This window comes from Bombina bombina, chromosome 1 (assembly GCF_027579735.1).
Source record: "Bombina bombina isolate aBomBom1 chromosome 1, aBomBom1.pri, whole genome shotgun sequence".
Classification (NCBI taxonomy): domain Eukaryota; kingdom Metazoa; phylum Chordata; class Amphibia; order Anura; family Bombinatoridae; genus Bombina; species Bombina bombina.
In genome coordinates, this window is record NC_069499.1 from 255,866,623 (window position 1) to 255,894,348 (window position 27,726).

At 41.6% G+C, this 27,726-nt stretch overlaps 1 protein-coding gene across 1 annotated transcript in view; it reads left to right on the top strand.

Moving 5' to 3' along the window:
• Positions 1-27,726, top strand: part of PRKD1 (protein kinase D1) — a 503,446-nt gene that overhangs the window by 391,351 nt on the left and 84,369 nt on the right. Inside the window, 2 exon segments of the mRNA XM_053697941.1 lie at positions 17,228-17,501; positions 17,968-18,020. Of these exon segments, the coding sequence (XP_053553916.1) occupies positions 17,228-17,501; positions 17,968-18,020 (327 nt within the window).

Consider the following 27,726-nt stretch of genomic DNA (forward strand, 5'->3'; position numbering starts at 1 on the left):
TATATCCCATACGTCACTAGCTCATGGACTCTTGCTATTATGAAAGAAATGAATTTATCAGGTACGTTCTTACATAAATTATGTTTTTGTACAGGCTTTAATTCGTATTAAGCCTGTCATTAAGTCAATTTCTCCTCCTTGGAGTCCTAATTTGGTTCTGAAGGCTTTACAGGCTCCTCCATTTGAACCTATGCATTTTTTAGACATTAAACTACTTTCTTGGAAAGTGTTGTTTCTTTTGGCCATCTCTTCTGCTAGAAGAGTTTCTGAGTTATCTGCTCTTTCTTGTGAGTCTCCTTTTCTGATTTTTCATCAGGATAAGGCAGTTTTGCAGACTTCTTTTCAATTTTTAACTAAGGTTGTGAATTCTAACAACATTAGTAGAGAAATTGTTGTCCCTTCCTTATGTCCTAATCCTAAGAATTCTTTTGAGAGATCCTTACATTCTTTGGATGTGGTAAGAGCTTTGAAATATTATGTGGAAGCTACTAAAGATTTCAGGAAGACTTCCAGCCTATTTGTTTTATTTTCTGGTCCTAGGAAAGGTCAGAAGGCTTCTGCTGTTTCCATGGCTTCTTGGTTGAAACTTTTGATTCATCAAGCTTATTTGGAGTCGGGTCAGGCCCCGCCTCAAAATTACACCTCATTCTACTAGATCGGTCTCCACTTCGTGGGCTTTTAAGAATGAAGCTTCAGTTGATCAGATTTGCAAAGCGGCAACTTGGTCCTCTTTGCATACATTTACTAAATTTTACCATTTTTATGTATTTGCTTCTTCGGAAGCAGTTTTTGGTAGAAAAGTTCTTCAGGCAGCTGTTTGTTTGATTCTTCTGCTTTTGGTTTAAGTTTTTTTCTTTCAAAAATGAAAATAAACTTATTTTTTTGGGTTGTGGATTAATTTTTTCAGCGGAATATGGCTGTTTTTATTTTTATTCCCCCCCCCCCCCCTCTCTAGTGACTCTTGAGTGGAAGATCCACATCTTGGGTATTGATATCCCATATGTCAGTAGCTCATGGACTCTTGCCAATTACATGAAAGAAAACATAATTTATGTAAGAACTAATTCATTTCTTTCATATTGGCAAGAGTCCATGAAGCCCACCCTTTTTATGGTGGTTATGATTTTTTGTATAAAGCACAATTATTTCCAAATTTCCTTTGTTAATGCTTTCTACTCCTTTCTTATCACCCCACTGCTTGGCTATTCGTTAAACTGAATTGTGGGTGTGGTGAGGGGTGTATTTATAGGCATTTTGAGGTTTGGGAAACTTTGCCCCTCCTGGTAGGATTGTATATCCCATATGTCACTAGCTCATGGACTCTTGCCAATATGAAATAAATTAATTTATCAGGTAAGTTCTTACATAAATTGTTTTTTTGGTGCGAATCCAAAGGCTTCTCCTGGAGTAAAATCAGGATTCCTAGGATTTTGTCTTTTCTCCAAGAGGGATTGGAGAAAGGATTATCAGCTAGTTCCCTAAAGGGACAGATATCTGCTCTGTCTATTTTGTTGCACAAGCGTCTGGCAGATGTTCCAGACGTTCAGGCTTTTTGTCAGGCTTTAGTTAGAATTAAGCCTGTGTTTAAACCTATTGCTCCACCATGGAGTCTAAATTTAGTTCTTAGAGTTCTTCAGGGGGTTCCGTTTGAACCCATGCATTCCATAGATATTAAGCTTTTATCTTGGAAAGTTTTCTTCCTAGTTGCTATCTCTTCAGCTCGAAGAGTTTCTGAACTATCTGCATTACAATGTGACTCTCCTTATCTTGTGTTCCATGCTGATAAGGTAGTTTTGCGTACCAAGCCTGGGTTCCTAACTAAGGTTGTTACTAACAGGAATATCAATCAAGAAATTGTTGTTCCTTCTCTGTGTCCTAATCCTTCTTGTAAGTAGGAACGTCTGTTGCACAACTTGGACGTGGTTCGTGCTTTGAAATTTTATTTGCAGGCAACCAAAGATTTTCGTCAAAAATCTTCTTTGTTTGTTGTCTTTTCTGGAAAGCGTAGGGGTCAAAAGGCTACGGCGACTTCTCTTTCCTTTTGGCTGAAAAGCATCATCCGTTGGACAGCAGCCTCCTGAAAGGATTACAGCTCATTCTACTAGAGCGGTAGCTTCCACATGGGCTTTTAAAAATGATGCTTCTGTTGAACAGATTTGTAAGGCTGCAACTTGGTCGTCGCTTCATACCTTTTCAAAATTTTATAAATTTGATACTTTTGCTTCTTCGGAGGCTATTTTTTGGAGAAAGGTTTTGCAAGCAGTGGTGCCTTCCGTTTAGGTTCCTGTCTTGTCCCTCCCTTCATCCGTGTCCTAAAGCTTTGGTATTGGTATCCCACAAGTTAGGATGAATCCGTGGACTCGGTAAATCATGCAAAAGAAAACAAAATTTATGCTTACCTGATAAATTTCTTTCTTTTGCGATGTACCGAGTCCACGGCTCGCCCTGTCTATTCAAGACAGATAGTATTTTTTTATGTAAACTTCACTCACCTCTGCACCTTATAGTTTCTCCTTTTCATCCTTGGCCTTCAGTCGAATGACTAGGGGGTGGAGTTAAGGGGGAAACTATATAGACAGCTCTGCTGTGGTGCTCTCTTTGCTACTTCCTGTCAGGAAGTACAATATCCCACAAGTTAGGATGAATCCGTGGACTCGGTACATCGCAAAAGAAAGAAATTTATCAGGTAAGCATAAATTTTGTTTTTACCCTCCCGTTTTAATTCAGTGTCCTCTAGAGCTTGGGTATTTGTTTCCCACAAGTAATGAATGACGCCGTGGACTCTCCTCGTATTAAGATGGAAAACATAAATTATGCTTACCTGATAATTTAATTTCCATCTGTACGAGGAGAGTCCACGTCCCCCGCCCGGACCTAAATTTTCTTTTGCTTTTTCTTCTGGCACTATTTCTACCCTGATATTTCTCCTACTGTTCCTTGTTCCTTCGGAAGAATGTCTGGGGGATGAGGGGAGTGGGGTAGGTATTTAAGCCTTTGGCTGGGCTGTCTTTGTCTACTCCAGGTAGCCAGGTTCTGTATTTCCCACAAGTAATGAATGAAGCCGTGGACTCTCCTTGTACAAATGGAAATTAAATTATCAGGTAAGCATAATTTATGTTTCTTTCATGTAATTAGCAAGAGTCCATGAGCTAGTGACGTATGGGATATACATTCCTACCAGGAGGGGCAAAGTTTCCCAAACCTCAAAATGCCTATAAATACACCCCTCACCACACCCACAAATCAGTTTTACAAACTTTGCCTCCTATGGAGGTGGTGAAGTAAGTTTGTGCTAGATTCTACGTTGATATGCGCTCCGCAGCAGGTTGGAGCCCGGTTTTCCTCTCAGCGTGCAGTGAACGTCAGAGGGATGTGAGGAGAGTATTGCCTATTTGAATGCAGTGATCTCCTTCTACGGGGTCTATTTCATAGGTTCTCTGTTATCGGTCGTAGAGATTCATCTCTTACCTCCCTTTTCAGATCGACGATATACTCTTATATATACCATTTCCTCTACTGATTCTCGTTTCAGTACTGGTTTGGCTTTCTACTACATGTAGATGAGTGTCCTGGGGTAAGTAAGTCTTATTTTCTGTGACACTCTAAGCTATGGTTGGGCACTTTTATATAAAGTTCTAAATATATGTATTCAAACATTTATTTGCCTTGACTCAGGATGTTCGACGTTCCTTATTTCAGACAGTCAGTTTCATATTTGGGATAATGCATATGAATAAATCATTTTTTTCTTACCTTAAAAATTTGACTTTTCCCTGTGGGCTGTTAGGCTCGCGGGGGCTGAAAATGCTTCATTTTATTGCGTCATTCTTGGCGCTGACGTTTTTGGCGCAAATTTTTTTTTCTGTTTCCGGCGTCATACGTGTCGCCGGAAGTTGCGTCATTTTTTACGTTCTTTTGCGCCAAAAGTGTCGGCGTTCCGGATGTGGCGTCATTTTTGGCGCCAAATAATGTGGGCGTCTTTTTTGGCGCTAAAAAAATATGGGCGTCACTATTGTCTCCACTTTATTTAAGTCTCATTATTTTGTGCTTCTGGTTGCTAGAAGCTTATTCACTGGCATTTTTTTCCCATTCCTGAAACTGTCATTTAAGGAATTTTGATCAATTTTGCTTTATATGTTGTTTTTTCTATTACATATTGCAAGATGTCCCACGTTGAAGCTGAGTCAGAAGATACTTCTGGAAAATCGCTGCCTGGTGCTGGAGCTACCAAAGCTAAGTGTATCTGCTGTAAACTTTTGGTATCTGTTCCTCCAGCTGTTGTTTGTACTGTTTGTCATGACAAACTTGCTAATGCAGATAATATTTCCTTTTGTACTGTTACATTACCTGTTGCTGTTCCGTCAACATCTAATATTCAGAGTGTTCCTGATAACATAAGAGATTTTGTTTCTAAATCCATTTAGAAGGCTATGTCTGTTATTCCTCCTTCTAGTAAACGTAAAAAGTCTTTTAAAACTTCTCATTTTTCAGATGAATTTTTAAATGAACATCATCATTCTGATTCTGATAATGGTTCTTCTGGTTCAGAGGATTCTGTCTCAGAGGTTGATGCTGATAAATCTTCATATTTATTTAAAATGGAATTTATTCGTTCTTTACTTAAAGAAGTCCTAATTGCATTAGAAATTGAGGATTCTAGTCCTCTTGATACTAAATCTAAACATTTAGATAAGGTTTTTAAATCTCCTGTAGTTATTCCAGAAGTATTTCCTGTCCCTGGTGCTATTTCTGAAGTAATTTCCAGGGAATGGAATAATTTGGGTAATTCTTTTACTCCTTCTAAACGTTTTAAGCAATTATATCCTATGCCATCTGACAGATTAGAATTTTGGGACAAAATCCCTAAGGTTGATGGGGCTGTCTCTACTCTTGCTAAGCGTACTACTATTCCTACGGCAGATGGTACTTCCTTTAAGGATCCTTTAGATAGGAAAATTGAATCATTTCTAAGAAAAGCTTACTTGTGTTCAGGTAATCTTCTTAGACCTGCTATATCTTTAGCGGATGTTGCTGCAGCTTCAACTTTTTGGTTAGAAGCTTTAGCGCAACAAGTAACAGATCATAATTCTCATAGCATTATTATTCTTCTACAACATGCTAATAATTTTATTTGTGATGCCATCTTTGATATCATTAGAGTTGATGTCATATATATGTCTCTAGCTATCTTAGCTAGAAGAGCTTTATGGCTTAAAACTTGGAATGCTGATATGTCTTCTAAGTCTACTCTGCTTTCCCTTTCTTTCCAGGGTAATAAATTATTTGGTTCTCAGTTGGATTCTATTATCTCAACTGTTACTGGAGGGAAAGGAACTTTTTTACCACAGGATAAAAAATCTAAAGGTAAATTTAGGTCTAATAATCGTTTTCGTTCCTTTCGTCACAACAAGGAACAAAAGCCTGATCCAAGCCTTTTAGAAAACCAAAGCCAGCTCCCAAGTCCACATGAAGGTGCGGCCCTCATTCCAGCTCAGCTGGTAGGGGGCAGATTACGTTTTTCTCTTGTTAAGTGTATCCAGTCCACGGATCATCCATTACTTATGGGATATATTCTCCTTCCCAACAGGAAGTTGCAAGAGTCCACCCACAGCAAAGCTGCTATATAGCTCCTCCCCTAACTGCCATTACCAGTCATTCTCTTGCAAGTCTCAACATAGATAGGAGGTCGTGAGAGTCTGTGGTTTTTTATACTTAGTTTATTTCTTCAATCAAAAGTTTGTTATTTTTAAATGGCACCGGAGTGTGCTGTTTATCTCAGGCAGTATTTGGAAGAAGAATCTGCCTGCGTTTTTTCTATGATCTTAGCAGAAGTAACTAAGATCCAGTTGCTGTTCTCACACATTCTGAGGAGTAAGGTACTTCAGAGGGGGAATGGCGTGCAGGTTTTCCTGCAAATAAGGTATGTGCAGTAATATTTTTCTAAGGAATGGAATTGACTAAGAAAATACTGCTGATACCGAAGTAATGTAAGTACAGCCTTTAAATGCAGTGAAAGCGACTGGTACCAGGCTGATTGATAGAGATATATGCTAAGGTATGTGCAGTAATATATTTTTCTAAGGACTAAGAAAATACTGCTGATACCGAAGTAATGTAAGTAAAGCCTTAAATGCAGTGATAGCGAATGGATCAGGCTTATTAATAGACATACATACTCTTATAAGAATGTGTTTTAAAACGTTTGCTGGCATGTTTAATCGTTTTTTAACATATGTTTGGTGATAAAACTTATTGGGGCCTAATTTTTCGACATGGCTGGCTTAAATTTTGCATAGAAACAGTTATAGGGAAGGTAATCCACAGCTCAGCTGTGGCAGTTTTGCAAGATGATTTTGAGAAAAGGGTTGTCAGCTAGTTCTTTAAAAGGACAGATTTCTACTCTGTCTATTCTTTTGCACAAGCGTCTGGCAGGTATTCTAGACGTTCAGGCATTTGGTCAGGCTTTGGTTAGAACCAAGCCTGTGGTTAAAAATGTTGCTCCGCCATGGAGCTTAAAGCTGGTTCTTAAGGTTCTTCAAGGAGTTCCATTTGAACCTTTTCATTCCATAGATATCAAACTTCTATCTTGGAAAGTTCCTTTTTGGTAGCTATTTCCTCGGCTCATAGAGTCTCCGAGTTATCTGCGTTGCAATGTGATTCTCCTTATCTGGTTCTCCGTACGGATAAGGTAGTCCTGTGTACCAACCTGGGTTTTTACCTAAGGTGGTATCTAACAAGAATATCACTCAAGAGATTGTTGTTCCATTCTTGTATCCTAATCCTTCTTCAAAGAAGGAACGTCTATTACACAATTTGGACGTGGTTCGTGTTTTAAAGTTTTACTTACAAGCTGCTACAGATTTTCATCAAACATTCACCTTGTTTGTTGTCTATTCTGGACAGAGGAGAGGTCAAAGGACTTCAGCAACCTCTCTGTCTTTTTGGTTAAAAAGCATAATTCATTTAGCTTATGAGACTGCTGGACAGCAGCCTCCTGAAGGGATTACAGCTCATTCTACTAGAGCTGTGGTTTTCACTTGGGCCTTTTTTAAATGTGGCTTCTGTTGAACAGATTACAAGACGGAGTCTTGGTCTGCGTTTCATACTTTTTCAAATTTAACAAATTTGATACCTTGCTTCTTCGGAGGCTATTTTTGGGAGAAAGGGTTTTTTACAGGCAGTGGTAACTTCCGTTTAAGTACCTGCCTTGTCCCTCCCATCATCCGTGTACTTTAGCTTTGGTATTGGTATCCCATAAGTAATGGATGATCCGTGGACTGGATACACTTAACAAGAGAAAACATAATTTATGCTTACCTGATAAATTTATTTCTCTTGTAGTGTATCCAGTCCACGGCCCGCCCTGTCACTTTAAGGCAGGTAATTTTTCCATTAAACTACAGTCACCACTGCACCCTATGGTTTTCCTTTCTCTGCATGTTTTCGGTCGAATGACTGGTAATGGCAGTTAGGGGAGGAGCTATATAGCAGCTTTGCTGTGGGTGGACTCTTGCAACTTCCTGTTGGGAAGGAGAATATATCCCATAAGTAATGGATGATCCGTGGACTGGATACACTACAAGAGAAATAAATTTATCAGGTAAGCATAAATTATGTTTTTCAAAGAAATTTGGTTCAATTCCGTTCACAATCTCCGGATTCAGAACATTGTTTCAGAAGGGTACAGAATTGGCTTCAAGATAAGGCCTCCTGCAAAGAGATTTTTTCTTTCCCGTGTCCCAGTAAACCTAGCGAAGGCTCAAGCATTTCTGAAATGTGTTTCAGATCTAGAGTTGGCTGGAGTAATTATGCCAGTTCCAGTTCTGGAACAGGGGCTGGGATTTTATTCAAATCTCTTCATTGTACCAAAGAAGGAGAATTCCTTCAGACCAGTTCTGGATCTAAAAATATTGAATCGTTATGTAAGGATACCAACATTCAAGATGGTAACTATAAGGACTATCCTGCCTTTTGTTCAGCAAGAGCATTATATGTCCACAATAGATTTACAGGATGCATATCTGCATATTCCGATTCATCCAGATCAGTTTCTGAGATTCTCTTTCCTAGACAAGCATTACCAGTTTGTGGCTCTACCGTTTGGCCTAGCTACAGCTCCAAGAATTTTTACAAAGGTTCTCGGTGCCCTTCTGTCTGTAATCAGAGAACAGGGTATTGTGGTATTTCCTTATTTGGATGATATCTTGGTACTTGCTCAGTCTTCACATTTAGCAGAATCTCATACGAATCGACTTGTTGTTTCTTCAAGATCATGGTTGGAGGATCAATTTACCAAAAAGTTCATTGATTCCTCAGACAAGGGTAACCTTTTTAGGTTTCCAGATAGATTCAGTGTCCATGACTCTGTCACTAACGGACAAGAGACGTCTAAAATTGATATCAGCTTGTCGAAACCTTCAGTCACAATCATTCCCTTCGGTAGCTTTATGCATGGAAATTCTAGGTCTTATGACTTCAGCATCTGAAGCGATCCCCTTTGCTCGTTTTCACATGCGACCTCTTCAGCTCTGTATGCTGAACCAGTGGTGCAGGGATTACACAAAGATATCTCAATTAATATCTTTAACACCGATTGTACGACACTCTCTGATGTGGTGGACAGATCACCATCGTTTAGTTCAGGGGGCTTCTTTTGTTCTTCCGACCTGGACTGTAATTTCAACAGATGCAAGTCTGACAGGTTGGGGAGCTGTTTGGGGGTCTCTGACAGCACAAGGGGTTTGGGAATCTCAGAAGGTGAGATTAACGATCAATATTTTGGAACTCCGTGCAATTTTCAGAGCTTGTCAGTCATGGCCTCTTCTAAAGAGAGAATCGTTCATTTGTTTTCAGACAGACAATGTCACAACTGTGGCATACATCAATCATCAAGGAGGGACTCACAGTCCTCTGGCTATGAAGGAAGTATCTCGAATTCTGGTAAGGGCGGAATCCAGCTCCTGTCTAGTTTCTGCGGTTCATATCCCAGGTATAGACAATTGGGAAGCGGATTATCTCAGCCGCCAAACGTTACATCCGGGCGAATGGTCTCTTCACCCAGAGGTATTTCTTCAGATTGTTCAAATGTGGGGACTTCCAGAAATAGATCTGATGGCCTCTCATCTAAACAAGAAACTTCCCAGGTATCTGTCCAGATCCAGGGATCCTCAAGCGGAAGCAGTGGATGCATTGTCACTTCCTTGGAAGTATCATCCTGCCTATATCTTTCCGCCTCTAGTTCTTCTTCCAAGAGTAATATCCAAGATTCTGAAGGAATTCTCGTTTGATCTGCTGGTAGCTCCAGCATGGCCTCACAGGTTTTGGTATGCGGATCTTGTCCGGATGGCCTCTTGCCAACCGTGGACTCTTCCGTTAAGACCAGACCTTTTGTCGCAAGGTCCTTTTTTCCGTCAGGATCTCAAATCCTTAAGTTTAAAGGTATGGAGATTGAACGCTTGATTCTTAGTCAAAGAGGTTTCTCTGACTCTGTGATTAATACTATGTTACAGGCTCATAAATCTGTATCTAGGGAGATATATTATAGAGTCTGGAAGACTTATATTTCTTGGTGTCTTTCTCATCATTTTTCCTGGCATTCTTTTAGAATTCTGAGAATTTTACAGTTTCTTCAGGATGGTTTGGATAAAGGTTTGTCTGCAAGTTCCTTGAAAGGACAAATCTCTGCTCTTTCTGTTCTTTTTCACAGAAAGATTGCTAATCTTCCTGATATTCATTGTTTTGTACAAGCTTTGATTCGTATAAAACCTGTCATTAAGTCAATTTCTCCTCCTTGGAGTTTGAATTTGGTTCTGGGGGCTCTTCAAGCTCCTCCGTTTGAACCTATGCATTCATTGGACATCAAATTACTTTCTTGGAAAGTTTTGTTCCTTTTGGCCATCTCTTCTGCCAGACGAGTTTCTGAATTATCTGCTCTTTCTTGTGAGTCTCCTTTTCTGATTTTTCATCAGGATAAGGCGGTGTTGCGAACTTCTTTTAAATTTTTACCTAAGGTTGTGAATTCTAACAACATTAGTAGAGAAATTGTGGTTCCTTCATTGTGTCCTAATCCTAAGAATTCTAAGGAGAGATCATTGCATTCTTTGGATGTAGTTAGAGCTTTGAAATATTATGTTGAAGCTACTAAGAATTTCCGAAAGACTTCTAGTCTATTTGTTATCTTTTCCGGTTCTAGGAAAGGTCAGAAGGCCTCTGCCATTTCTTTGGCATCTTGGTTGAAATCTTTAATTCATCATGCTTATGTCGAGTCGGGTAAAACTCCGCCTCAAAGGATTACAGCTCATTCTACTAGGTCAGTTTCTACTTCCTGGGCGTTTAGGAATGATGCTTCGGTTGATCAGATTTGCAAAGCAGCAACTTGGTCTTCTTTGCATACTTTTGCTAAATTCTACCATTTTGATGTGTTTTCTTCTTCTGAAGCTGTTTTTGGTAGAAAAGTACTTCAGGCAGCTGTTTCAGTTTGAATCTTCTGCTTATAATTTCAGTTTTTTTCATTTAATCTTTATTTTGGGTGTGGATTATTTTTCAGCGGAATTGGCTGTCTTTATTTTATCCCTCCCTCTCTAGTGACTCTTGCGTGGAAAGATCCACATCTTGGGTAGTCATTATCCCATACGTCACTAGCTCATGGACTCTTGCTAATTATATGAAAGAAAACATAATTTATGTAAGAACTTACCTGATAAATTCATTTCTTTCATATTAGCAAGAGTCCATGAGGCCCACCCTTTTTTGTGGTGGTTATGATTTTTTTGTATAAAGCACAATTATTCCAATTCCTTATTTTTTATGCTTTCGCACTTTTTTCTCATCACCCCACTTCTTGGCTATTCGTTAAACTGATTTGTGGGTGTGGTGAGGGGTGTATTTATAGGCATTTTGAGGTTTGGGAAACTTTGCCCCTCCTGGTAGGAATGTATATCCCATACGTCACTAGCTCATGGACTCTTGCTAATATGAAAGAAATGAATTTATCAGGTAAGTTCTTACATAAATTATGTTTTTTCTAGCTTTCCTACGCTGCTTGGCTATGTATATCTGAGGAATACTGGTACATGGGATGTTGAAATGGTCTGGAATGTAGAGGTGTTTTGCCTCCTTCTGGTGGACATCTCGAATGGGATGATTCATGTGTACATATGGGCTCTTGCCATGAATTGAAAGAAGCAAATGTGTTATATAAGTAAAAGTATTTTATTTAAGTATAATTTTAATCTCCATTTCTTTCATGTAATTGGCAAGAGTCCATGAGCTAGTGACGTATGGGATATACATTCCTACCAGGAGGGGCAACGTTTCCCAAACATCAAAATGCCTATAAATACACCCCCCACCACACTCACAATTTAGTTTTACAAACTTTGCCTCCTATGGAGGTGGTGAAGTAAGTTTGTGCTAGATTTCTATGTTGATATGCGCTTCGCAGCATGCTGAAGCCCGGTTTTCCTCTCAGAGTGCAGTGAATGACAGAGGGATGTGAAGGGAGTATTGCCTATTGAATGCTATGGTCATCCTATCGGAGATCTATTTCATAGGTTCTCTGTTATCGGTAGTAGAGATTCTTCTCCTAGCTCCCTTTTCAGATCGACGATATACTCTTATATACCATTACCTCTGCTGATTCTCGTTTCAGTACTGGTTTGGCTATCTACTATATGTAGATGAGTGTCTTTTGGTAAGTATGTCTTTTATTTTTGACACTCTCAGCTATGGTTTGGCACTTTATATGTAAAGTTCTAAATATATGTTTTATACTTATATTTGCCATGATTCAGGTTAATCAGTATATTTCCTTCTTACAGACTGTCAGTTTCATTTTTGGGAAATGCATATGAATACATTTTTTTCTTACCTGAAAATTTTTCAAATTTGACTTTTCTTTCTAAATTGCGGGCTGTTAGGCTTGCTGGTGCAAAAAATGCTAGAATTTATTGCGTCATTGTTGGCGCGAGACTTTTTTGGCACGAGAATTACGTTTGTTGACGTTAATTATGTCTTTTCCGGCGTTGTAGTTGACGCAGAGAGTTTTCACGTAGTTGCGTCATCTATGACGCTCGTGTTTGTTGCAGACGTTTTTGGCGCTAAAATTTTTTGTCAATTCTGGACGTCATACTTGGCGCCAGTTTTTTTGACATTATTTAAGTCTTTGTTTCTTTTTGCTTCTGGTTTCCAGAGGCCTATTCTGTTTGCATTTTTCCCATTCCTGAAACTGTCATTTAAGGAATTTGATAATTTTGCTTTATATGTTGTTTTTTCTATTACATATTGCAAGATGTCACAATCAGACCCTGTATCAGAATCTACTTCTGGAATGCTGCTGCCTGATGTCGGTTCTACCAAAGTTAAGTGTATTTGTTGTAAACTTGTGGTAACTGTTCCTCCAGCTGTAGTTTGTGTTAGTTGTCATGATAAACTTTCGAAAGCAGACAACATTTCCATTAGTAATAATCCATTACCTGTTGTTGTTCCTTCAGCATCTAATGTTCAGGATATTCCTGTTAATGTAAGAGAATTTGTTTCTAATTCTATTCAGAAGGCCCTGTCTGTTACACCACCTTCTAATAAACGTAAAAGGTCTTTTAAAACTTCTCGTAAATCAGATTAATTTTTAAATGACCGCCAACATTCTGATTTATCTATCTCTGATGAGGATCTATCTGGTTCAGAAGATTCTGCCTCAGATATTGACACTGACAAATCTTCATATTTATTTAAGATGGAGTTTATTCGTTTACTAAAAGAGGTGTTGATTGCATTAGATATGGAGGAGTCTAGTCCTCTTGATATTAAAACCAGTAAACGTTTCAATTCGTTTTTTAAACCTCATGTAGTTATTCCAGAGGTTTTTCCAGTTCCTGATGCTATTTCAGTTGTAATTTCTAGGGAATGGAATAGTTTGGGTACTTCATTTACTCCTTCTTTAAGGTTTAAGAGACTGTACCCTTTGCCGGCTGATAGATTGGAGTTTTGGGAAAAAATCCCCAAAGTTGATGGGGCTATCTCTACTCTTGCTAAACGTACTACTATTCCTATGGCAGATAGTACTTCTTTTAAAGATTCCTTAGATAGGAAACTTGAATCCTTTCTAAGGAAGGCTTATTTATGTTCAGGTAATCTTCTTAGGCCTTCTATTTCTTTGGCTGATGTTGCTGCAGCTTCAACTTTTTGGTTGGAGGCTTTAGCGCAACAAGTACCAGATCATAATGTGTATAGCATTGTTAAGCTTCTTCAACATGCTAATAATTTCATTTGTGATGCCATTTTTTATATCATTAGAATTGATGTCAGGTATATGTCTTTAGCTATTTTAGCTAGAAGAGCTTTATGGCTTAAATCTTGGAATGCAGATATGACTTCTATGTCAACGTTGCTATCTCTTTCTTTCCAAGGTAATAAATTATTTGGTCCTCAGTTGGATTCTATAATTTCAACTGTCACTGGGGGGAAGGCAGTTTTTTGCCTCAGGATAAAAAAAATCTAAGGGTAAATTTAGGGCTGCTAACCGTTTTCGTTCCTTTCATCAGAATAAGGAACAGAAGCCTCACCTTTCCCCTAAAGGAACGGCTTCCAATTGGAAGCCTTCTCCAGTCTGGAATAAATCCAAGCCTTTTAGAAAATCAAAACCAGCCCCCAAGTTCGCATGAAGGTGCGACCCTCATTCCAGCACAGCTGGTAGGGGGCAGATTTTGATTTTTCAAAGATGTTTGGATCAATTCAATTCAAAATCATTGGATTCAGAGCATTGTTTCTCAAGGGTACAGAATAGGTTTCAAGGTAAGACCGCCTGTGAGAAGGTTCTTTCTCTCACGCATTCCAGTGAACCCAGTAAAGGGTCAGGCTTTCCTGAAATGTGTTTCAGACCTGGAGTCATCTGGGGTAATTGTGCCAGTTCCATATCTGGAACGGGGTCTGGGGTTTTATTCAAATCTGTTCATTTTTCCAAAGAAAAAGAAATCTTTCAGACCAGTTCTGGATCTAAAAATTTTGAATAGTTATGTAAGAATACCAACGTTCAAGATGGTGATTTTAAGAACTATTTTGCTTTTTGTTCTGCAAGGGCATTATATGTCCACAATAGACTTACAGGATGCTTATCTTCATATTCCAATTCATCCAGATCACTATCAGTTCCTGAGCTTCTCTTTTCTAGACAAGCATTACTAATTTGTTGCTCTTCCTTTTGGCCTTGCAACAGCTCCAAGGATCTTCTCAAAGGTTCCCGGTGCCCTTCTCTCTGTAATCAGAGAGCGGGGTATAGCGGTGTTTCCTTATTTGGATGATATCTTGGTACTTGCTCAGTCTTTACATTCTGCAGAATCTCACACGAATCAACTTGTGTTGTTTCTTCAAAAACATGGTTGGAGGATCAATTTATCAAAAAGTTCCTTGATTCCTCAGACAAGGGTAACATTTTTGGGATTCCTAATAGATTCAGTATCCATGACTTTGTCTCTAACAGACAAAAGACGTCTGAAATTGGTTTCAGCTTGTCGGAACCTTCAGTCTCAATCATTCCCTTCAGTAGCTATGTGCATGGAAGTTTTAGGTCTCATGACTGCAGCATCGGACGCAATCCCCTTTGCTCGTTTTCACATGAGACCTCTTCAGCTTTGTATGCTGAACCTTTGGTGCAGGGATTATACAAAGATATCACAATTGATATCCTTAAATCCCAATACTCGACTATCTCTGACTTGGTGGTTAAATCACCACCGTTTAGTTCAAGGGGCCTCTCTTCTTCGTCCAACCTGGACTGTGATTTCAACAGATGCGAGTCTTTCAGGTTGGGGAGCTGTCTGGGGATCTCTGACAGCGCAGGGGGTTTGGAAATCTCAAGAGGCGAGATTACCAATCAATATTTTGGAACTCCGTGCGATTTTCAGAGCTCTTCAGTTCTGGCCTCTTCTGAAGAGAGAATCGTTTATTTGTTTTCAGACAGACAATGTCACAACTGTGGCATATGTCAGTCATCAAGGTGGGACTCACAGTCCTCAGGCTATGAAAGAAGTATCTCGGATACTTGCATGGGCGGAATCCAGCTCCTGTCTAATCTCTGCGGTTCATATCCCAGGTATAGACAATTGGGAAGCGGATTATCTCAGTCGCCAGACTTTACATCCGGGAGAATGGTCTCTTCACCCAGATTTGTTTCTTTAGATTGTTCAGATGTGGGGGCTTCCAGAAATAGATCTGATGGCTTCTCATCTAAACAGGAAACTTCCCAGGTTTCTGTCCAGATCCAGGGATCCTCAGGCGGAAGCAGTGGATGTTTGTCACTTCCTTGGAATTATCAACCTGCTTATATCTTTCCGCCTCTAGTTCTTCTTCCAAGAGTGATTTCCAAGATCATAATGGAACGCTCGTTTGTTCTGCTGGTGGCTCCAGCATGGCCACACAGGTTTTGGTATGCGGATCTTGTTCGGATGTCCAGTTGCCAACCTTGGCGACTTCCGTTAAGGTCAGACCTTCTATCTCAAGGTCCGTTTTTCCATCAGGATCTCAAATCATTAAATTTGAAGGTATGGAGATTGAACGCTTAGTGCTTAGTCATAGAGGTTTCTCTGACTCAGTGATCAATACTATGTTGCAGGCTCGTAAATCTGTTTCTAGAAAGATTTATTACCGGGTTTGGAAGACTTACATTTCATGGTGTTCCTCTCATAATTTCTCTTGGCATTCTTTTAGAATTCCTAGAATTTTACAGTTTCTTCAGGATGGTTTGAATAAGGGTTTGTCTGCAAGTTCCTTGAAAGGACAAATCTCAGCTCTTTCTGTTCTGTTTCACAGAAAAATTGCTAATCTTCCTGACATTCGTTGTTTTGTACAGGCTTTGGTTCGTATCAAGCCTTTCATTAAGTCAATCTCTCCTCCTTGGAGTCTTAATTTGGTTTTGAGAGCTTTACAGGATCCTCCGTTGGAGCCTATGCATTCTCTGGATATTAAGTTATTTTCTTGGAAAGTATTGTTTCTTTTGGCTATCTCTTCTGCTAGAAGAGTTTCTGAATTATCTACTCTTTCTTGTGAGTCTCCTTTTCTGATTTTTCATCAGGATAAGGCGGTTTTGCGGACTTCATTTGAATTTTTACCCAAGGTTGTGAATTCCAACAACATTAGTAGAGAAATTGTTGTCCCTTCGTTGTGTCCTAATCCTAAAGATTTCAGAAAGACTTCTAGTCTATTTGTTATCTTTTCTGGTCCTAAGAAAGGTCAGAAAGCTTCTGCTATTTCTTTGGCTTCTTGTTTAAAACTTTTGATTCATCATGCTTATGTGGAGTCGGGTAAATCCCCGCCTCAGAGGATTACGGCTCATTTTACTAGGTCAGTTTCTACTTCCTGGGCTTTTAAGAATGAAGCTTCTGTTGATCAGATTTGCAAAGCAGCAACTTGGTCTTCTTTGTATACATTTACTAAATTCTACCATTTTGATGTTTTTTCTTCTTCAGAAGCAGTTTTTGGTAGAAAAGTACTTCAGGCAGCTGTTTCAGTTTGATTCTTCTGCTTCTAATTTCAGTTTTTTTCATTATAAAGATTAAAACTTTTGATTTGGGTTGTGTATTATTTTTTCAGCGGAATTGGCTGTTTTTATTTTTATCCCTCCCTCTCTAGTGACTCTTGCCTGGAGTTCCACAGCTTGGGTATTTTCTATCCCATACGTCACTAGCTCATGGACTCTTGCCAATTACATGAAAGAAAACATAATTTCTTATGATAAATTCATTTCTTTCATATTGGCAAGAGTCCATGAGGCCCACCCTTTTTTTGTGGTGGTTATGATTTTTTTTGTATAAAGCACAATTATTCCAATTCCTTATTGATGGTTTTGCTCCTTTCTTATCACCCCACTTCTTGGCTATTCGTTAAACTGAATTGTGGGTATGGTGGGGGGTGTATTTATAGGCATTTTGAGGTTTGGGAAACTTTGCCCCTCCTGGTAGGAATGTATATCCCATACGTCACTAGCTCATGGACTCTTGCCAATATGAAAGAAATGAATTTATCAGGTAAGTTCTTACATAAATTGTTTTTTTTCCTCTCTTCTAGTTTCTGTAACCGAAAGCTTTCAAACCTTATCTTGTTAGTTATGTTTGCTAAATGCATATTTATTATTTGTTTGTTTTTTTTACACTTGAAGAAATGTTTTTAATATGCTTTTCTGTTGTGCCCCTTAGTCTCTAGTAGTTTGTCTTCTGAACTTTATCTTATTTGGCAGGAAATTCCACTATCAGAAATATTATGCCTCGAATCTGCCAAAAACCTCTCCCTGCTTCCACCTGGTGCCAACCCTCACTGTTTTGAGATCACCACTGCCAATGTGGTATATTATGTGGGGGAGAACTTGCCTCTTCCAGTGTCACCTGACTTGGGAAACGGGATATTGAACAGTGGAGCTGGATTGGACACAGCTCGAATGTGGGAAATCGCTATTCAGCATGCTCTAATGCCGGTCAATCCAAAGGGAGCCAATGGAGGATGTGGCCTGCACCGTATGTTTTTATATTTAATTTTAGTGTACTGTTTTTGTGTATGCTATGAATATTTATTAGAGACATTAAACACAATGATATCATTATATAAAATTGCATGTAGTAAAAACTGCAGTGTAGTTTCATTATTTATTTTGCCCCATTTTCTTGTAATTTTACTTATCTTGAGATCACAAGCCTAACACTAATATTTTGATTCGTACAGCTTTTTTCACAATACACTTTAGTAGTAAAAGATTTATATATTAAAAAATGAAAGCATTTTTTTTTTAAACTGTGACAGCACATTACTTTTTTGTTTACTTATTCATACTTTCTCACTCCCTGTATCTCACCCCCATCTTTCTTTCTAAGTCTCTTTATTTCCATTTTCTATTTGCTCTTCCACCACTACTTACTCAATCATTTGTTATTTTGTTATCCACATATTCTGTTTGCTTTCTTTCTCTCTCCCCTCCCCTTTTAGGTGATGTGTCTATCAGCATTTCTGTGTCCAATTCGGAGATCCATGAGAATGTGGTAAGATTTTTTTTTTAAGCAGATTTCCTTTACAGTGACAGATAACACACAATTGACCTTGTCCACAAATAAAATTTTATAATACCTTTTATCAGTGCCGCAAGTTGATTAAGTTCGAGGTTGTGCGCTATACAATCTATTATTATTATTATTATTATTAAAATTTGACATGGGAACCTAAAAGCATGTCTATGGTGCTGGCAGCTTTCAAAGCAGTGGATAATAGATGGTTTTGGATATCTCTCAGATAAACTATAGCTAAGACCTTACATGGCATCCAAAATAAGATCACTGGATGATACCCAGCAAAACATCCTTTATTGTAGGCAATATGGGCACCTTAGGGGGTATCCAAGCTGTATGGAGGTCTTTCTAGTCTATCATAGATGATAGCATGGAGACCTCAGAAATCATCCACAAATAATACATTTTATATACATGTTTAAATCTTCCAAAGCAGCTATGTAGGACATAGTGGGATAACCTCAAAGGTCAGCTACTGATAAGATAGTTACATTACAAGTCAGGGCATGGAAGACTGAGTGAACATCCCAATCAAATGAATGTAGAAATTTCACAGACCCACCACTTATATCTTTATAAGAGAATCAGAATATGCCTTAAAGGAACTTTTTATTCATATGTTCTGTCTAAAAGATTTCTCAAGATATGGCAGGTGTATACTTGTGTTTTCTCTGCACTGAATAAAGCAACATTTCCATCTAAAGGGGAGGAGAGTCCACGGCTTCATTCATTACTGTTGGTAATTAAGAACCTGGCCACCAGGAGGAGCCAAAGACACCCCAGCCAAAGGCTTGAATACCTCTCCCACTTCCCTCATCCCCCAGTCATTCTTTGCCTTTCGTCACAGGAAGATGGCAGAGGAATGCCGGATTTTCGGAGTAGTCTCTTATGGAGGGTAGTACTCTTCGTAGTGGGACTAGAGTTTTAAGTAGTCCTGTCAGCCTCTCAGTGAGAGCCTGGGCGAAAGTTAGAGTCCGGAGATGCAGGGAGAGTGTTTCTGCGAAACCATCCCGACTCATATTAACAGCTCCATAAGCAATCAGCGTTGACGAGTTTCACTGCCTGCTTTCTTCACTCAAGTCCATGTCAGGAGCGAGGCTACTAACCTGTCACACTTGAAGGGCCGTGTTCCTGTTCCACGGCGCAGATTCTTGTAAGATCGTTCCATTTTTTATTAATAATGATAACATAGACGACAGGGTCACAGTGTGGCGCCTTTTTATCTTTACAGAATCAAGGACTAATATTCCTGGAATGGGGATTATTGAACAGGGGGGGGTTTATACATGATATTGTTTATTGTATCAATGCTGTGTTATGTGTGAGATGAGGCTCTGGCAATGTGTGGAACTTTCAGGTTACTTGCGGAAACTTTGCACGGCCATTTTTTGTCACATTTTTCCCTAGTGCAGGGGCGGTCCTGCCAGGCATTCCATGTGACTGGGTGTGGCTATCTATTCTTCCCCGTAATCTGATGCGCAGGAGACGTAGTGGTTTCTGTAGTCCGGGTTCTAGGAGGTGGTGAGTGCCCCGGCCATTGGTGGTATAAAGGTGCCTTTTTAATAAATAAAGTTAGTCTAACCAAGCGCGCAAGCGATGGAGGACTCCGACACGTTGGAAGGCTCTCCTTCCTTAATAAAGTCTCATTCCTGTGTTTATTGTGAGGAGGTTCTGGTAGATCAGCCTGCTCAACTTTGTTCCACATGCCTTGATAAAGTTACAACATCTAAATGTAAACAGATGTCTAGTACTACTGAGCCATCCACCTCTGAGGGTTCTTCGTCCCGGAGGTGCGTTCCCTATATTCATCTCCAAATGCATATGCAGCACCCCGGGGTGCAACCGTTGGCCGTCGGACTTTGCGGACCAACTGGAATCGGCAGTTTCTAAAGTGACCCATGCCTTTCCACGTTCTGCTAAGCACAAGCGTAGGGTTTATCATATTGGCCCGGCCCAGGGTTTGTCCTCGCCAATTGGAGATCCAGAGGCTCTATACGATGATGAGGTCCACTCTGACTCTTCGGAGGAGGCCCCTTCTCTGTCGGAGTCCATGTCATCTAAACCTCCGGCGGCGGAAGAGCCTGGTTATAGGCTTTCTGCTATGGCAGGTGCTTGCTACTCTGGAGGTTCCGGAACCTAAGATACCGGAAGAACCTGCGTTTCCTATGCTTGACAAGGTATTCGAGGACAGGATAGTACCTCAGTCTTTCCCGGTTAACGTTAAGATGGCTAATATTATTAAGGACGAATGGAAGCGATTTGGTTCTTCCTTTTCCCCTTCATCCTTTAAAAAATGGTTCCCCGTTCCAGACTCTCAGCTTGAGCTGTGGGTAACCATCCCTAAGGTGGATGGGGCTATCTCTACGCTCGCAAAGCGGACGACTATTCCCCTCAAGGATAGTTCGTCAGTTAAAGAGCCCATGGATTAAAAGATGGAAAACATGTTGAGAAAGAGGTTTCAGCACACAGGGTTTGTTTTTCAGCCAGCAGCGGCTATTGTGGTGGTCGCTGGAGATGCAACATATATGTGTGGATCCCTGTGTGAAATGGTAGAGGGGGAGACATCCATCGACGAGATACTGGAGAAGATTAAGGTGCTGATGATCGCCAATTCTTTCATCTGTGATGCCAATATGCAAATTATTCGCCTGAATGCTAAAGTGTCAGGTTTTTTTGTTTTAGCGCGCAGGGCTCTGTGGCTAAAATCTTGGTCTGTGGACATGGTGCTTTCCTACCCCAGGATAAGAAGGCTAAACCTAAAGGATCTACTTTTCGTCCCTTTCATGCGGACAAGGCCAGCAACCCGCCGCAAAGGTGGACCAGTCCAAGGGATCTTGGAAGCCGGCTCAATCTTGGAGCAGAGCAAGAAGCCACCGAGACGAAATCACCATTAAGGGGCGGCCCTCGACCGGTATCACCGGTATCACATAGGGGGCAGATTATATCTATTCACAGACGCATGGTTGCAAGATGTTCAGGACCCTTGGGTTCTAGAGGTTGTCTCCCATTGTTACAGGATAGGGTTCAGATCCCATCCGCCCGAGGGCAGATTCCTCCTGTCAAACCTGTCTTCAAGACCAGAGAAGAGAGAGGCCTTTCTAGAGTGTGAGAGAGATCTCGCCTCTCTCGGGGTTATCGTACCAGTACCCCTAGCAGAACGTGGTCTAGGGTACTATTCCAACCTTTTTGTGGTTCCAAAGAAGGACACGTTCCGCACAATTCTGGACCTAAAGTGTTTCTGGCGGCGGCCCCGAGAGTCTTCACAAAGGTTCTAGGACGCTGCTTGCAGTAGCCAGATCCAGGGGCATTGCGGTGGCGCCTTACCTGGACGACATCCTAGTTAAGGACACTGTCGCTCAGCCTCACAGAGGATCATTCAAGGGCTGCTCTTCTGCTCCAATCTCACGGTTGGAAGATCAACTCAGGAAAGAGTTCTCTGGTTCCCAACAACAGGGTGGAGTTCCTGGGTACAATAATAGACTCTATGTCCATGAAGATATTTCTCACAGATCAGCGGCACAGGAAGCTTGCGTCCACGTGTCTTGCCCTTCAGTCCTCCTCAAGCCCATCGGTGGCTCAGTGTATGGAGGTGATAGGTTTCATGGTGTCAAGCATAGATGTCATCCCAACGGCGATCATTCCGTTCTATCACAGCTGATATCCCTTAATGCTCAGACTCAGAACTCCCACTCTTGGTGGATTCGTCCGGTGCAACTGTCCATGGGGACATCCTTCTTGAGACCGTCCTGGGAGATTGTGACCACGGACACAAGTCTGTCAGGATGGGAAGCTGTTTGGGGTGCCAGGATGGTACAAGTAAGGTGATCCAGGGAGGAGTCTCTCCTTCCGATCAACATCCTAGAACTACGAGCAATTTACAATGCTCTGAAGGCTTGGCCTTCTCAGGGGTCGGTCTGTTTCATCAGATTCCAGACTGACATTACCTCTGTGGCTTATATCGACAATCAGGGAGGTAGGAGAAGCTCCCTCACGATGAGGGAGGTGTCTTGGATTCTGGACTGGGCGGAGTCCCATGACTGCTCGTTCTCACTGATTCACATTCCGGGTGTGGACATCTGGGAAGCGGACTTTCTCAGCAGACAGTCCTTCCATCCGGGGGAATGGTCTCTTCACCCCGAAGTGTTTGCAGAGGTTTGTCACAGATGGGGAACGCCGGAGATAGATCTCATGGCGTCCAGACTCAATTGCAAACTGCCTCGATACGGGTCGAGGTCCAGGGATGACCAGGCAGAGCTGATAGATGCCTTAGTGGTTCCTTGGGGAATTAGCCTAGCTTACATTTTTTCCTCTGTTGCCTATTCTACCTCGCATAGTGGCAGTCATCAAACAGGGGTGGGCCTCAGCCATTCTGATTGCTCCTTCGTGGCCACGGAGGACCTGGTTTGCGGATCTGGTGGGGATGTCATCCTCTCCGCCGTGAAGGTTACCCTGTCGCAGGGATCTGCTGTCCCAGGGCCCCTTTCAGCATCAAAATCTAGGTATTCTGAGGCTGACTGCGTGGAGATTGAACGCCTAGTCTTAGCCAAGAGAGGCTTTTCTGAAAGTGTGATTGATACTCTAATTCAGGCAAGGAAGCCAGTCACTCGTTGCATCTACCATAAGGTGTGGAGGACTTACTTGTCCTGGTGTGAGAAGCATGGATATCCTTGGCATAAGTTGAAGGTATCCAGGATTTTGTCCTTTCTCCAGGATGGCTTGGAGAAGGGTCTTGCCGCTATTTCGGCATTATTAGTTTTGTTGCATAGGAGACTCGCTGAGCTCCCTGACATCCAATCTTTTGTTCTGGCTCTGTATAGAATCAGACCTGTCTTTAGGCAGTCGGCTCCACCTTGGAGCTTAAACTTGGTCCTTAAGGTTTTGCAGATGGTTAAGTTTGAACCTATGCATTCCATAGACATTAAGGTTCTGTACTGGAAGGTTCTCTTCCTGTTGGCTATTGCATTGGCACGCAGAGTATCTGAGCTAGCTGCCTTGCAATGTGACCCTCCTTATCTGGTGTTTCATGCGGATAAGGCTGTACTGCGCACTGGGTTGGGGTTTCTCCCCAAGGTTGTGTCTAACCGTAACGTCAATCAGGAAATAATTGTTTCTTTTTTGTGGCCTAACCCTTCTTCAAAGGAGAGGTTACTTCATAACCTGGATGTGGTTCGTGCCTTAAAGTTTTATCTTCATGCTACCAAGGATTTCAGACAGTCTACATCTCTTTTTGTGGTGTATTCTGGGAAGCGCAAGGGGCAAAGGGCCTCTGCTACTTCTTTGTCTTTTTGGTTGAGGGGTATGATTCGCTTGGCTTATGAGACAGTGGGACATAAGCCTCCCCAGAGGATCATGGCTCATTCAACTAGAGCTGTGGCTTCGTCTTGGGCCTTCAAGAATGAGGCCTCTATGGAGCAAATTTGCAAGGTGGCTACCTAGTCCTCCTTACACCCTTTCACCAAGTTTTACATTTTTGCTTTTGCGGAAGCTGTTTTTTGGAGAAAGGTTTTACAGGCTGTGGTGCCCTCTTATTAGGGTCCACCTTTTTACCCTCCCGGTTTTATTCAGTGTCCTCTAGAGCTTGGGTATATGTTCCCAACAGTAATTATTGAAGCCGTGGACTCTCCTCCCCCATAAATTATGCTAACCTGATAATTTCATTTACATAGACTTTAGTCCAAATTAAATCTGTTATTAGGCTTATTTCTTCCCCTTGGAGTCTTAACCTAGTGTTTCCTCATTTTGAGCCTATGCCTAAGATAGGGAGAGTCCACAGCTTCATTCCTTACTCTTGGGAAATACAACACCTGGCCGCCAGGAGGAGACAAAGACATGCCAGCAAAAAGCTTAAATATCCCTCCCACTTCCCCTATCCCCCAGTCATTCTTTGCCTTTTGTTACTATAGGAGGTGGCAGAAAAGTGGCAGAAGATTTGGATAGTCCTGTTATCGGTATGTTCCCTTCAAGAAAGGACTAGAGTTTTAAGTAATCATGTCAACCTCTCAGTGAGAGTATTGATGAAAGTTAGTGTCTGAAGATTCAGGGAACGTTTTTCTGCAAACCCATCCAGACTGTTGCCTAACAGCTCCTGAGCAATCAGTGTTGACGAGTTTCACTGCTTGCTGTTACACACTGAAGTCCATGTCAGAAGCGTTGCTGCAAGACTGTCACACTTGAGGGGCTGTGCCTGTTCCACAGCATGGATCCTGGAGGTAAGACCGTTTAATATGACTACCTACCGCAGGATAAGAAAATTAGGCCTTAGGGACGGCAATTGTCTAATTTTTGTTCTTTTCGTTCTGAAAAATCACAACAGCAGCAATCCCTATCCAAGTCCAAGAAGCCCAAGAGTACTTGGAAGCCAGCCTAGTCCTGGAATAAATCCAAACAGACTAAGAAGCCTGCCGAGAACAAATCGGCATGGAGGGGTGGCCTCCGATCTTGGATTGGATCGAGTAGGGGGCAGGCTGTTACTTTTTTTCAAATGCTTGGTTCCAGAATGTACAGGATCCTTGGGTCCTGGAGGTTGTATCTCAAGGATACAGGATAGAATTAAAGTCTTATCCGCCCAGGGACAGATTTCTACTTTCCAGTCTGTCTTCAAGACCAGAAAAGAGGGCTGCCTTCTTAAGTTGCGTACAGGATCTCTCCTCTCTAGGAGTAATTGTCCCGGTACCTACAGCAAAAAGAGGTTTGGGGTTTTATTCAAACCTTTTCGTGGTTCCAAAGAAGAAGGGAACTTATAGTCCAATTCTGGACCTAAAGTTGTCAGGGTGCCAGGAATCAGACTGAGACAAGAAGTGCAAAATAATCACACCTTTATTAATAACAAAAGTAATAAAAAGACCACAAGTCAAATAACAAGCCAGGAGTCAAAACCGGAGCTGGTAGTCAGACGAGCCAAGTCAGGAACCAAAGCGAGTAGTCAGAGGGGCCGGAATCAGGAACTAGGAGAACAGCAAAGTCAGGAACCAGACATGGATCAGGAATCAGAGGAAACGTCAGACTTGCCAGGTAATGCACAGGAACTGGTACACAGGAACTCACAAACTGGTCTGAGACAATGCAAGCGCAAAACATACTGAACAGAGCCCCTTTAAATAATAAGTGATGACATCTCAATTCTGAGACTGCAACCTGTCTCACACGGATGATGTACAACAGTCTGGCCATGAGAGGGCGTGCAGGAAATGAGCAGCATCACACACACTGCACCAGATTCAGCAAGAAAAGGTGAGCAAAATGGCTGCCAGCAGCACATGGCAAACAAAGCAGGGAAAAAACCCTGACAAAAGTGCCTTAAGTTTCTGAGTGTTCCCTCTTTAAAGATGGAGACAATACAGTCATTCCTTCCTCTGGTTCTGGAAGGACAGTTTATGACCACCATAGACCTGAAGGATTCATACCTTCACGTTCCGATACACAGGGAACATTTTTAGTTCCTGAGGTTTGCCTTTCTGGACCAGCACTTCCAGTTCATAGCTCTTCCATTTGACCTAGCTACTGCTCCAAGGATATTTACGAAGGTTCTGGGGGCTCTTCTAGCCGTTGCCAGAACACAAGGTATTGCAGTAGCACCTATACCTGGACCATCTTTTCGTCTAGCAGAAGAACATTCGTAGTTCCTTCTCAATCACATAGATGGAAGATAAACTTGGAAAAGAGTTCTCTTACTCCAAGTACAAGGGTGAATTTCCTGGGGACAATAATAGACTCCATATCCATGAGAATATTCCTCAGAGACCTGAGACGTTGCACGTTAACTTCTGCATGTCTTGCCCTCCAGGCCTCCTTGAGACCCTCAGTAGCTCAGTGTATGGAGGTTATCGGACTCATGGTGTCCTGTATGGACATCATTCCTTTTGCCAGATTCTGTCTCAGACCCTTACAACTATGCACGCTGAGACAATGGAACAGCGACCATTCAAATCCCCTTTCAGGCTGGGGAGCCATTTGGGACTGTGGACTCAGTAGTCGTCCTCCCTCCCAATCAATATATTGGAACTCTCTGCAATCTTCAATGCCTTGAAGGCTTGGCACCTTTTGGGTTCGTCCTAGTTTATCAGATTCCAATCAGACAATATAACCTCGGTTGCCTACATAAACGATCAGGGGGGGACAAGAAGTTCCTTGGCGATGAGAGAAGTATCTCAGATACTACAGTGGGCGGAGCCTCCCAGATGTACGCTGTCGGTGATCCACATTCCGGGTGTGAACAACTGGGAAGTGGACTTCCTCAGCAGGCAATCCTTTCACCTAGGGGAATGGTCTCTCCATCCGAGGTGTTTGCAGAGATGTGCAGCGAGTGGGGGACACCGGAGATTGATCTCATGGCATCCCGCCTCAACACCAAGCTACCCATGTATGGGTCGAGGTTGAGGGATCCTCATGTGGAATTGATAGATGCCGTAGCAGTACCATGGAGGTTCAGACTCGTATATCTTTTTCCTCCATTACTGCTTCTCCTCGTCTGGTGGCTTGCATCAAGCAGGAGCTTGCATCAGTAATTCTGATTACTCCATTGTGGCCGCGAAGGACGTGGTTTGCAGATCTGGTGGGGATGTCCTCATCTCCTCAGTGGAAGTTACCTTGTTGCAGGGATCTGCTGATACAGAGTTCCTTCGTTCATTAAAATCTAGATTCCCTGAGGCTGACTGTGTGGAGATGCTTAGTCTTAGCCAAGAGTGGGTTCTCTAAGAGTGTTATCGACACTCTGGTTCAAGTTCGTAAGCCAGTTACTCGTCTTATCTACCATAAAGTCTGGAGGACTTACTTGTACTGGTGTGAGGAGCGTGGCTTTTCCTGGTATAAGGTTGCCAGAATTTTTATCTTTTTTCCAGGATGGACTGGAGAAAGGTTTATCTGCTAGTTCCCTGAAGGAACAGATATCAGCCCTGTCGGTGTTACTGCACATGAGATTGGCCGAGCTTCCGGATGTGAAGTCCTTTAAGGCTCTGACTAGGATCTGTGTTTAGATCTGGGGCTCCGCTTTTGAGTTTTAAATCTTGTTCTTAGTGTTTTGCATCAGGCTCTGTTTGAGCCTATGCATACTGTTGACATTAAATTGTTATCTTGGAAGGTTCTTTTTTTGCTGGCTATTGCCTCTGAGCACCGAGTTTCTGAGATTTCTGCTTTACAATGTGACTCCCCTTATCTTGTTTTCCATGCTGATAAGGCGGTTTTACGTTCTAAATTAAGGTTCCTCCTTAAGTGTCAGACCGTAACATTAATCAAGAAATTGTTGTCCCTTCCTTGTGTCCTAATCCATCTTCAGCGAAGGAACGCTTGCTTCACAATCTGGATGTGGTTCGTGCCTTGAAGTTCTATCTTTAGGCTACTAAGGAATTCAGACAATCTTACTCTGTTTGTCATCTATACAGGGAAGGGTAAGGGTCAGAAGGCTACTACGACTTTCCTATCTTTCTGGTTAAGGAGTGTCATCCGCTCCGCTTAGCTTATGAGACAGCGGGCAAGAGCCTCCTGAGAGGATAACGGCTCATTCCACTAGAGCAGTGGCTTCCTCCTGGGCTTTTAAGAATTAAGCCTCAATGGATCAGATTTGTAAGGCGGCTACCTGGTCATCCTCACACACTTTTTCTAAATTTTACAAGTTTGATGTGTTTGCTTTGGCTGAAGCAGCTTTCGGGAGAAAAGTTTTGCAGGCTGTGGTGCCCTCAGAATAGGG